This window comes from Chironomus tepperi, unplaced genomic scaffold (genome assembly GCF_022539635.2).
Source record: "Chironomus tepperi strain 1889 unplaced genomic scaffold, CSIRO-AGI_Ctep_v1 contig_395, whole genome shotgun sequence".
Classification (NCBI taxonomy): Eukaryota; Metazoa; Arthropoda; class Insecta; order Diptera; family Chironomidae; genus Chironomus; species Chironomus tepperi.
This window is the reverse complement of record NW_027226517.1, coordinates 364,396-374,937: the sequence shown is the minus strand read 5'-3', so window position 1 is coordinate 374,937 and position 10,542 is coordinate 364,396. Positions and strand designations below refer to the sequence as shown.

The following is a 10,542-nucleotide window of genomic DNA, read 5'->3' as shown; positions in this document are numbered from 1 at the left end:
GACAGAAGCTGAACATTATCTTGCCATTGACAAGTTTTAACGTATTTTTGTCCACTTGGGACAGTTTTAATTCATTAAAATTGTATCAACAATAATCAAGAACTAGAAAATCAGAGGCATTTCCAAAGCTCGATGTCAACTCGATGTCCATCCCGAATTTTAGTCGACTTCTAACTTATTTGCTCCAAACCATCAATCCCAAAATGGACAAAATGACCGATTCATCCTATATCTCCATACCAATTCCATCATAAATCCACAAAATAGCCATCCAACAAAACTCAAGATATTTTACCATTTTTGAATTTTTTTTCTCTTCAGCGCGACATGAAAAGAAAAGAAAATTGACAGCTGTAAAGATTAATGATTATTGAGCATTTTACTTGCAATTATTTTACACCTTGAGGTAGCTTGAACAATTTTTAAGATTATCTGTGATATTGATCAGTATAAGCAGCATAAAAATAGTCTGGTGATTTAAGTTCAAGCTCAATCTTTATTAAGCAAATTTTTCAAGAACAATTTTACTTTATTTGGTATATTGAATATGAAAAGGTCTATTGATGCTGGGCATTGTCTTCTGCAAGTCTTCTGTCATTTTTGTGAAATTTTGTCTTGGCTTCCGAGTGATGGTCAATGACTTTTGGTGATTTTTCGGTGTCTTTGGTAGAAATAATTTGGTTGATTTTTGACAGATCAGATTTGATCAGTTATGGTAATGCTTTAGTATTTTTTAGATACATTGATATTTATACTTAAAATTAATCGTGTGAACACATTATTTGGTTGAAACTTTATGTAATTATTGAAATTTAAGTAGAATAGAGATTTTTAAATTTTTTAGATTTAAATAATTCGAAAAATCTATTTGTTAAATTTTGAGAATTCTTTGACGAATTTAGAATTTTTCAATCTATCAATTTATAAATTTGAAAACTTTGGAATTTGAAATTCCTTGGAAATTGTAAATAAAAAATTTTAAAATCCTTAAATTTTAAACCTAAATTTCCTAAATTTTCTTTTTCCTAAATTTCAAAATTCCTAAATTATTAAAATTTCAAGAATTCTTAAACTCTTAAAAATTTCAAAGTACATATCATAAATTTTTAAATTTTAAGTATTTAGAAATTCTAAAACTAAAAATTTTCAAAATTTTAAATTTTGTTTTAAAAACATTAAAAATTTCGAAAATTTCAAAATTTCCAAAGTTCTCAAAAAAAGATTTGGTTTTAAGCTTTAAGAACTCTTTAAAATTTCAAAAATCCTTAAAAACTTCAAATATTTAAAATATAAAAATTAAAAATTATGAAATTTTAAAAAGATTCAAAGATTCTTAAACTTCTTAAATGTTAAAAATTTAAAAAATTCTTAAAAATTACAAAAAATTTTAAATTCAAGAAACTTTCAAAACTATCCAAAATTTCTACATTTTTAAATTTAGATTTTCCTAATCATTAAAATCCTTATTTTTACAATTTCCATCTTAAATATTTTAAAAATTTATGTTAAATTCCGAAATTTAATTTTTATCCAATAAGTCCAAATGATCGCAGATAATAAGTCTTAAATCTATTTTCATATCACTTATTTTCTTTCAATTCGTTTTAAATTCTAACATTTCATGTTTTTAACAATTCAATAAATATAAAATAATGTTTTGCTATAAATGCACAATTTTTTGTTCCTCTTTATATTAACTATACATTATAATATAGCTAAAAGAAGAAATTTTAATTTTTTTTTACATAACTTCAAGTAAATTCCATCCTAATTGAATTAAACTATTATATTTTAATTCCGTACTTAAAATATAGGAAGATCCCTGAAAATAAGTTAAGAATAAAATTACTTCAAAATTTCATAGTTGAAAATTAGTAAATACCCATTTATTTTGAGGAACATGCAATTATCTTAATTTAGAATAACTTGAAAATTCAGCTCATAGCAGAACCAAAATTCAAAAGATGCATACATTCATACTTATCACACAAAATTAAACTTATGTTATCTAGACACGCTTCATCACTCATGCATTATCTGATTAATATTGACTTAAAAGCTCAATAGAGGATCTAAATCAGTGGTGGACAACATGCGTGCCGCGGCACATTAGTATGTCATCAAAAATGTTTGAAAATACCATGAACCGAATGCCGTGTGTGGTTTCAGTCGAGGCATCAATTGGTGCCGCGGCACACAAGTTGCCCATCACTGATCTAAATCAACAGCTCAGTTTATCAACTCAGCTCTCATCCTTCTTAATAGTCTTAAGAACTTCATCAAACAATTGTCGCTGCTTCTGCATTGTCGCACTCATTGGAGTCGATGGTGTCTCAACCCTTCTCTTCAATGGTTTTGGATCAATTGCTTCAATTTTCTGTTGGACTTGATTACTTTTCTGTAGACTTGCTCTGGGCATTGGAACTGGTCTGACGAGAGACATTCTTGTCGGTGTTTGGCTTAAAAGCTTTTCAAGTTTTTCCTTAAATTCTTCTTTATCGACTGCCTCATCTTCACTGGATTCTGTGTCTGGATCTTGATAGACTGGAACTCCAGCTTCAGCTTTTCGTTTTTGGATTTCCTCGAATTTCGCTAAAAGTTCTTTATTGGTTGATGGCGGTGTCAATGTTTGGGAAAACTGCTTGACTTTTGGTACTTTAAGCTTATTTGGATCTTCAGTTCCTGGCTTTCTGAACTTATCCTCATATGGAGTCACAACAACAAGTTTTGGCTCATTTCTCATTTCAATTTGCCTCATAAGATCTTGAAGATCAGGAGCACTACTTGAATGCTTCAATTCAGTCTTATTTTCATCCTGCAAATTTTTCTTCTTCCTATACAATGTCTGCGTCTCTTGAGCAGATTTATTAGACATAATCAGATCACTTAAGTGGGTTAAAAATTTCTCATTTTGGAAAACATTTTCATCGTCATCGACTGGACTTTGAAGCTCAACAAGTTTTTCAGATGCAATTAGACATGCTTGATCGAGAATTTCATCAATTTGGCACTGAACATCGTCAGTGTCGATGATTTTTAATTTTGGTAAGATTATTGGTACTTTTTGTGGTATATCCAATGGAATGTCATTTATGTCTTCTAGACTTGAGTCTAAGAATTTCGATAATCGCTTGCTGTATTCACTTTCTTCTTCATCTTCAATTACTGTGTCTAATATTTGAATTGCTAGTTGACAGTCGTGATTATCGTGATGTGTGTGATGATTGGCGTGTTCCTTGCTGGTTGATGGAACTTCGGATCTTAGTGATATGTGAATAAATTTTGGTTCTTCTTGTTCGATGTTGTTGGAAGTAATGGCTTCAATTTTTTGAGGTTCTTGAATTTCTTGAGGACCTTTCTCATTAATTTCTGTTCCTTCATGCTTAGCGATTTTGTTAGTATCATTAATATTATTTATGCGAGTGTGATGGTACCAAGCATATGGGAAGTACACAAAGAATCCTTCGTGTATTTAATAATTGTTAGTTAGTAATAAGTCATGCAAATGAAAGTTGAGAGTAGCTTACCTATTAACATCCAAATACCGAAGCGGATCCATGTGAAATAGTCAAGCATTAACATTAAATAAATATTGATGAATACACTAATAACTGGTAGGAATGGGACGAAGGGTACCTAAAAATTGAAGAAATATACATTGAAAATTAGTTAAATAATCTTATATGAATGATATTTAAGGGCCCCAGATACATTTGTCAACTATTTGGAAGTCATACAAAGCTTGGTGTACATTCAGACGTTATATTAACGCGTAATGAACTTCTAGTTGGAAGTCCTTTGTGTCGATCGAAAATCAAAGTCTCAATCTGCACAAGTTTTTCATGGTAGTCGAATGGCGGCAACATGAAATCCAATGGGCAATTTTCAAGCAATTAAACATGAAAATCGCCACTTGGACGCCATATGGCAACCACTTGGTTGGCATGAATAGTTTGTATCGATCGAAAGGTTAAACTCTTATCGATATCTTAAGTAAATTCAATGGACAGGTTTTATTTTGACTAATTGTATGTCTAGTTCTGATTTTGAATCATCATGATGTCACAATGATCCTTTCTAGAACTAAATATACAACTAGTTCCACAAATCCCATATACTCAGGACAGAGCTCATATATCAATTTGTCTTTATCTTTTCCTAATTAACAGACTCCGTTCCTTTACTCACCAGAAAAGGTTTCGTATTGCTGACAATATTTTGCTTAGGTTGAATTGATATCAGCAAGGCAAACAGGACTAACAACACAACCAAAACAGTCATTGACACAACCGCCCACATTTCTCCATTTGACACTGATTGCCATCCATATGTTAACAGTAATGATACCAAAAGTGATGCAAAGCAATAACTCAAAATCAGTATGCCAACAACTGTAGTGGATATTGTGTTTGGACGTGTTGATGAGTTCATTCGTATGAGCTGCAAGAAGAATCCTTTAACCGTGACATTATATCCAGGTCGTAATAAATTTGATGTCTCGATGTAATCACCGTTGTGAGTTGGAATTTGATCTGATTGTGCAAATCTACGATGGAAAAAATATGTATAAAATTAGAACTGGTGCTTATTGGCTGGATAAATATTGTGAACTAAAAATATATTTGCTAATATTTTCAACAAATTTACATTCTGCATTGTAATCTTAGAGAAAAAAACATTCGGAACGGAAATTTACCTCAAAATAATAATCGATATAGCAACAACTGTATATGCCAGTAACACGCCGATACTCAACATATTTACAAGTGCCGCAAGATCAAATAACCCGGCAAAGCAACTCGTCAAGAAAGCAGCACTTAAAGTTCCTATCACAGGTGTCTTAAACCTCTTTGAAATCACTCCAAATTCTTTAAAGAGCAGTCCATCCATAGACATGGCATATAGGATTCTAGGAAGTGGAAACATAGCACCAAATAGACTTGCTATAAGGCCAACGATTCCTCCAATTGTCACGATCCATTTTGGAATGAGAAGACCTTTGGCACCGAAGGCATGTGGCAGGGGAGCCTCTGCGTCCTAACAAGATACAACAATATTAAATTTTGTAGCTTTTTATCATTTTTTATCAGAATTTTGATCATTGAATAATATATATCACTTACCAACAAGTAATACGGCCACATAAGTGTCAACAATGAGACTCCAAAGTATGCCAGAAAGATAATAATCAGTGAATACATAATTGCCCTTGGAACTGTTTTTCTTGGATTTTCAACTTCCTCTCCCGTCGTAGCTATGCAATCAAATCCAACAAATCCAAAGAAGCATGTTGCTGCACCTTTAAGTGTTCCCGAAAATCCAAACGGAAAGAATCCGCCACTACCGGCTGCATGTCTATATTCTGGTGGAACATCAGCTGGATCAATTCTCCAGTAGTCAAAATTTGAATAAATCAGCACAACAATGACTACGAAGAACACAACAAAAAGATTCAAGACACAAAGGATATTATTCATTCCTGCAGACTTTCTTAGTCCAAATGCCAATGCAAATCCAAGCAAAAGTGGACCAGTAAATGCAAAAAAGTCAAAATATGTTGATAAAAAGTTTCCAGTATAAGTAATTGGCGCGATATGTCTAAAGCTATTCTTCATTGTGTCATTAATTATACTGTCGATATACAGACTCAATCCTTTTGCTATCGACGCAGATCCAATTATATATTCAAGTAATAAATTCCATCCGATAATAAATGCAATAAATTCACCGATAGCGACATAAGTAAAGACATAAGCTGAGCCACTTTTTGGCACACGTGATGCAAACTCGGCGTAACACAGACCTAGAAAATATATATAATCGTGAGTAATTCCATTATAATGTGATAATAAAGGTCGAATTAATTTGTATTAAAAGTTCAATGATTTACCGGCAAGAAATGATGCAGCGGCAGCTATTAAGAATGATAAGATAACACTCGGACCAGCTTCAAGTTTTGCAACGTGTCCGGCGAGTACATAAACTCCAACACCGAGCGTGGCACTCACACCTAATGCTGTCAAATCAAATGTGCCAAATAAGCGATTAAATTTTGATTCCTCGCAGTCGTGGACCGGCATTGGCTTCTTCCTGGTCATTATTTTCCAATAATTCACTTTCGACATTTTTTCTGGTTTTAATTGTTTCACAGCTCACTGATGACTAAAGATTAGTAATAATTGTTTTTTTGTACACTGCACATAAAATCCTCTCTCACTTTGCTCTGCTGAGCGTATACTCCTTATCAACTATAATAACAATAAACAATTATTGAACAAATACGGCAGTAGGTGTAATTTTTGATAAGATAACATTCAATGATTCAGACAGGGATTGCGAAATTGGAATGTTGTGAAAGAGATTGGAGTTGGGATGATATTAAGCATAGCACAAATTGGATAATCGAACAAAAATCCGATTTTAGATCGGTGTGACTCTGACTTGGTGTCAGATTCGGTAAAGCCCTGGCCTAATCCGGCATGTTACAAATCTCAGCCTGTTCTATTCGAAAAGTTTTTATTTGACTACTTGCATGTCCAGATCTGGAGATAACATTTGTCATCCCTAGCCCTAGCCTAATCCGGTATCACAAGAACTCATGGAAATACGCTGTAGATTGAGATAGTAATGCACTTGGCATCAACTTGGCATTGGTAATTAGCAAGCGGTAGCAAGCGATCGAGCTAACTTCAGAAGCAAACTAAGAGAGGCTATGGATCACAATTGATCTTTACGATCAGCGAAGTAAGTAAGTAAGTAAATCATTCTTCATGACAGAGAAACGCAGACATGTTACAGGATTATAAATCAATTTACCGATTATTTATATAATCAGGAAAATTCTTAATTTAGTGAATCTTACACAATCTAGCTCATGAAATTGTCAATTTAAATGTGCAACCTATGATCAACCTTACAAACAATATTTCTATCCATATTCCCATACTCAACTAATACAAAAATTGAAAACAAAAGGTCGAAACGACTGGATCACATAAAATTGATAAATACACATCAAACCGTGCTTCAATACATGTGTTTCCTAATCTCTTTTATTATTTTGTCAAAGAAAATCAATAAAGTTGCATTCGTCAACAATTTTTCGTTATTTTTGTTTCCCAATAAGCTTTATCTTTAAAAAAAGTTAAGCAGATATAGGGATTAAATGATAATTAATCCTTGTTTTAATTGCACAATATGGTGAATGACATTTTTGGTTGGAATTGAAATACTTTGAGTATTAGCTGAGTGAACAGAGCTTTGATTGACCAATTGTATGACTTGTTCAAAAGATGAGTAATGTCATCCAAGATGTCATCTCCAGAATTGGACATGCAAAAAGTCAAATAAAAACTTCCCGGATGGAACAGGCTGTGATTAATCGACTGTATGTCTGAAGTTATCTAAGGACAGATCCAGCATTCGACGAACTCTAAATGTTGCAATGTGCATTCGTGCGCCTTCGCCAAGGAAGTACGGAAGCAAATAAGTAAGTATGCCTCCTTGACACATCTTAGCATGTTTTGTAGAGGTCAAGATTTCAATTAGATCCGATGTTTCACTCAGAATTGTTTTCTCAAGTTAGCGTGATACATTAACTTAAAAGAAGAAGACTCCTTTACGATTCCTTCAAAATATGGATCCTAAAAAAGTCGGCTTCCATTTGGTTTTAATTAAAGATCTCTGATGGAGTCCTGAATGTCCATAATGAAGCCTTTTTCATTTGTGTGGATTGTTTAAGAAATATTTGAAGGGTTCGGTCAAGGGCTGCGTTTCCCGTATTTTAGATTCATAAATCTGCCATTTTCAGCTTTATCTTATAGTTCGTCCAAGGCTGCTGGTCAATAGTTTTAGACAAAATCTAAATATTTGCAGCATCTTACGACAAAGAGTTTTAGTTCAGATTCTTTCCTATTTATATAAACAGCTTCTCATAATTCTATTCAAAACGGCTCAAAACAATTGATTTCCTCTATGTAAATTGACGTCACAATTCAAAACATTTTATAAATAAGTTCATAAACTACAAATTAAACTACGCAGTATTAAAATTATTTTGATTGTAAAACGTCACATATAATCTCAGACAATCAGCAATCAAAATCAGAAGAGGAAAAATCATTGAACAAAAATGCTAATCCAATTTACAATTCTAAAAGTATTTCATGAACGCAATTAAATATAATTTAAAATATGGTAATTGATTGATAAGAAATTGTGTCACATTGTCAATCACAAGAATTTGTTTTCAGGAGTAAGTCAAGTTCGTTGAATTATCTCCGTTTTTCGGACTTATTTTTTGCTCTGAAGTGTCATGATCAAAAGAACAAGAAGATTTAGGTCAAGTGTTAGTAATTGTGTGAACTTTTTGACAGATTTTTGCGATTAGTTAGGTGTTTTTGCGAAAATAAAATATGTGAAGGAATTAAGCTCAATATCATTCTGATTGGAGAGGTCGGAATTTTTCTTGATTAAATTAATTGAAAAAATTATAAGTGCGAAGAACATGTGCACTGAAAAATTTAAGGAATTTGTGTGACTTAATTGAGATTATCTGGTATTTCGGGGTAAATTAGTATATTATTTGCTTAATTCTCTAATTAGGTTTTCTCAAGATTGCATGCCTGCAGCCTTGGACGAACTATAAGTTAAAGTCTAAAACTGCAGACTTGCGGTTAAAAAATGCTCTAAATAGATGAATGCATTGAGATAGTAAGAAACTATAGTTCAATTAAAATGGGCAAAAAAATTATTTCCGATCTTTTTGGAAAATTTCTTGTCAAAATCATCGTAATTCCACAATTAGTAATTAGAATTGTATAACAGAACAACAAGTTATCATACCATCGAGATTGGTTTCGGAAAAGGGGTTTAATCGATCACACGTTAAGGAAGCATGAAGGAGACCTTGACTGTCTAGCATTTTGTGAAGGAAAATAGGTAACGGATTAATAGCACAAGGAAAATCACTTTGTATACAACCGTAAAGAAAAAGCAAAGCAACCAAAAAAAGTATATCAGAAGGACCCGTCTTAGCCAGCAACAGAAGCCTATTTAACCGATTTTTTAACAAGCTGTGAGATCCAGTGGATCAACAGGAATATTTCTTAAGGTTTGATCAATAATTTGTAATTTGAATATTAAAACTCATAGAAAATGATTCTTAAACAAATAAGATCACTAACTCGGGAAGCAAACAGCACAGAATTGGCCAAAAATCTATTTCCAAGGTAGTTTGAAGCTGGATGAAGTTTGGTTTTCGGGTAAAGATCTAGTTTTGAAATTGATGCGTGCTCGAATTTCTAAAATATGTAGATGTATCTTTTTGTTGATTGAAAAACAATTAATTTACTTGCTCATTGCTTGTTAGGAATGATGCAAAACCTAAATCAATTTCATTTGTATTCTTAAGTTTGAAATCAGACACTAAACATTGAAAAATGCATTCAAGATCTCAATTATCTCTCATAAAAACAGGAAAAATATAAAAATCCATTTAAATTCTCAATTTCCCCCGTATGACTCATAAAACCTCAATAAAGAATCAATCGTCTACAAAATGATCATCAACGCACAAAGTATATGAAGATTCACAGACAATTTATAGATTAGGTCAATAATTATTTATGATTTTATTTTCTTCCCGATTCAAAACAATAAAAGCACGTGATGAGGATCACTTAATATGTAATTAATCACTGATTTAATCACCTTTTCTAAACGTGGACACTAACTATTGTCAATAGCTTTTTATTCACGGATGATGCAATTCTTGATTAATGTAATAAATCCTTGACTGAACTTGCAAGTTGATTTAATTGATTTCATTACTCAGCTTATTGTTTTGATTTGATAGTGACATACTTCACACTTGTCATATAAATCTACTTTTTTTCTTTTCTATGCGTCAACACCTCCTTTTTTTGCAATAATATAAAAAAATTGTCTTTCAGTCTTTAAAATTCGATCTTTTCGTTTAAACGACTCCGCGAATACTGATTGATTCCTCAATGTGCACTTAACTGATTAGATTTTGTGTTCAAATGAGCAATAGAGTTCTGAAGCCTATTTACTGATAAGTTTGTTTTGTATTCTCTCGTTTTTTTGTTGTTGTTATTTGATTCTCTCATTGAATTTAATTATCGTCTTGTTATCAATTGCGAATCGTGTGAGACAATTAGATGCCATTTGAAGCGCTTAAGTGTAAATCTATATAAAGAATGGACTTTTTTCAGGGTATGGAATGTTGAGTGTCGACTTGGTGTGAAAAATGAATTTTTATCTCAAATGAACAGTAAAGCAATAAAGCGATTGAACAGGTTATGTATAGTTCTAACGATTTTTTGTTTACTCGGGTATGAGTTCTTATGTCATTTTCGAGATTTTAATTTTGAACTAGATTTTTGTTATTGGATGTATTAGTTTTAATTACAAATTCACTACTCATGACATAAATAAGATTCTTACTTTTAATACTTAATTGCATGTTAATTTACTTAAAATGATACTGAACAGACATGTAGCATGCCAATCAGTATGCTA

General features: G+C 32.1%; 1 protein-coding gene across 1 annotated transcript; it reads right to left on the bottom strand.

Annotated features, from left to right (window-relative positions):
• Positions 1-1,856: 1,856 nt before the first annotated feature.
• LOC139096638 (cationic amino acid transporter 2-like) lies at positions 1,857-10,002 on the bottom strand. The gene is made up of 7 exons (XM_070648371.1): positions 9,712-10,002; positions 5,891-6,248; positions 5,124-5,803; positions 4,697-5,037; positions 4,189-4,546; positions 3,528-3,636; positions 1,857-3,462 (listed from the first exon to the last, which is right to left on the bottom strand). The coding sequence occupies exons 2-7, from the start codon at positions 6,123-6,125 to the stop codon at positions 2,243-2,245; spliced, it is 2,943 nt and encodes a 980-aa protein (XP_070504472.1). The 5' UTR covers positions 6,126-6,248; positions 9,712-10,002; the 3' UTR covers positions 1,857-2,242.
• Positions 10,003-10,542: the final 540 nt, after the last annotated feature.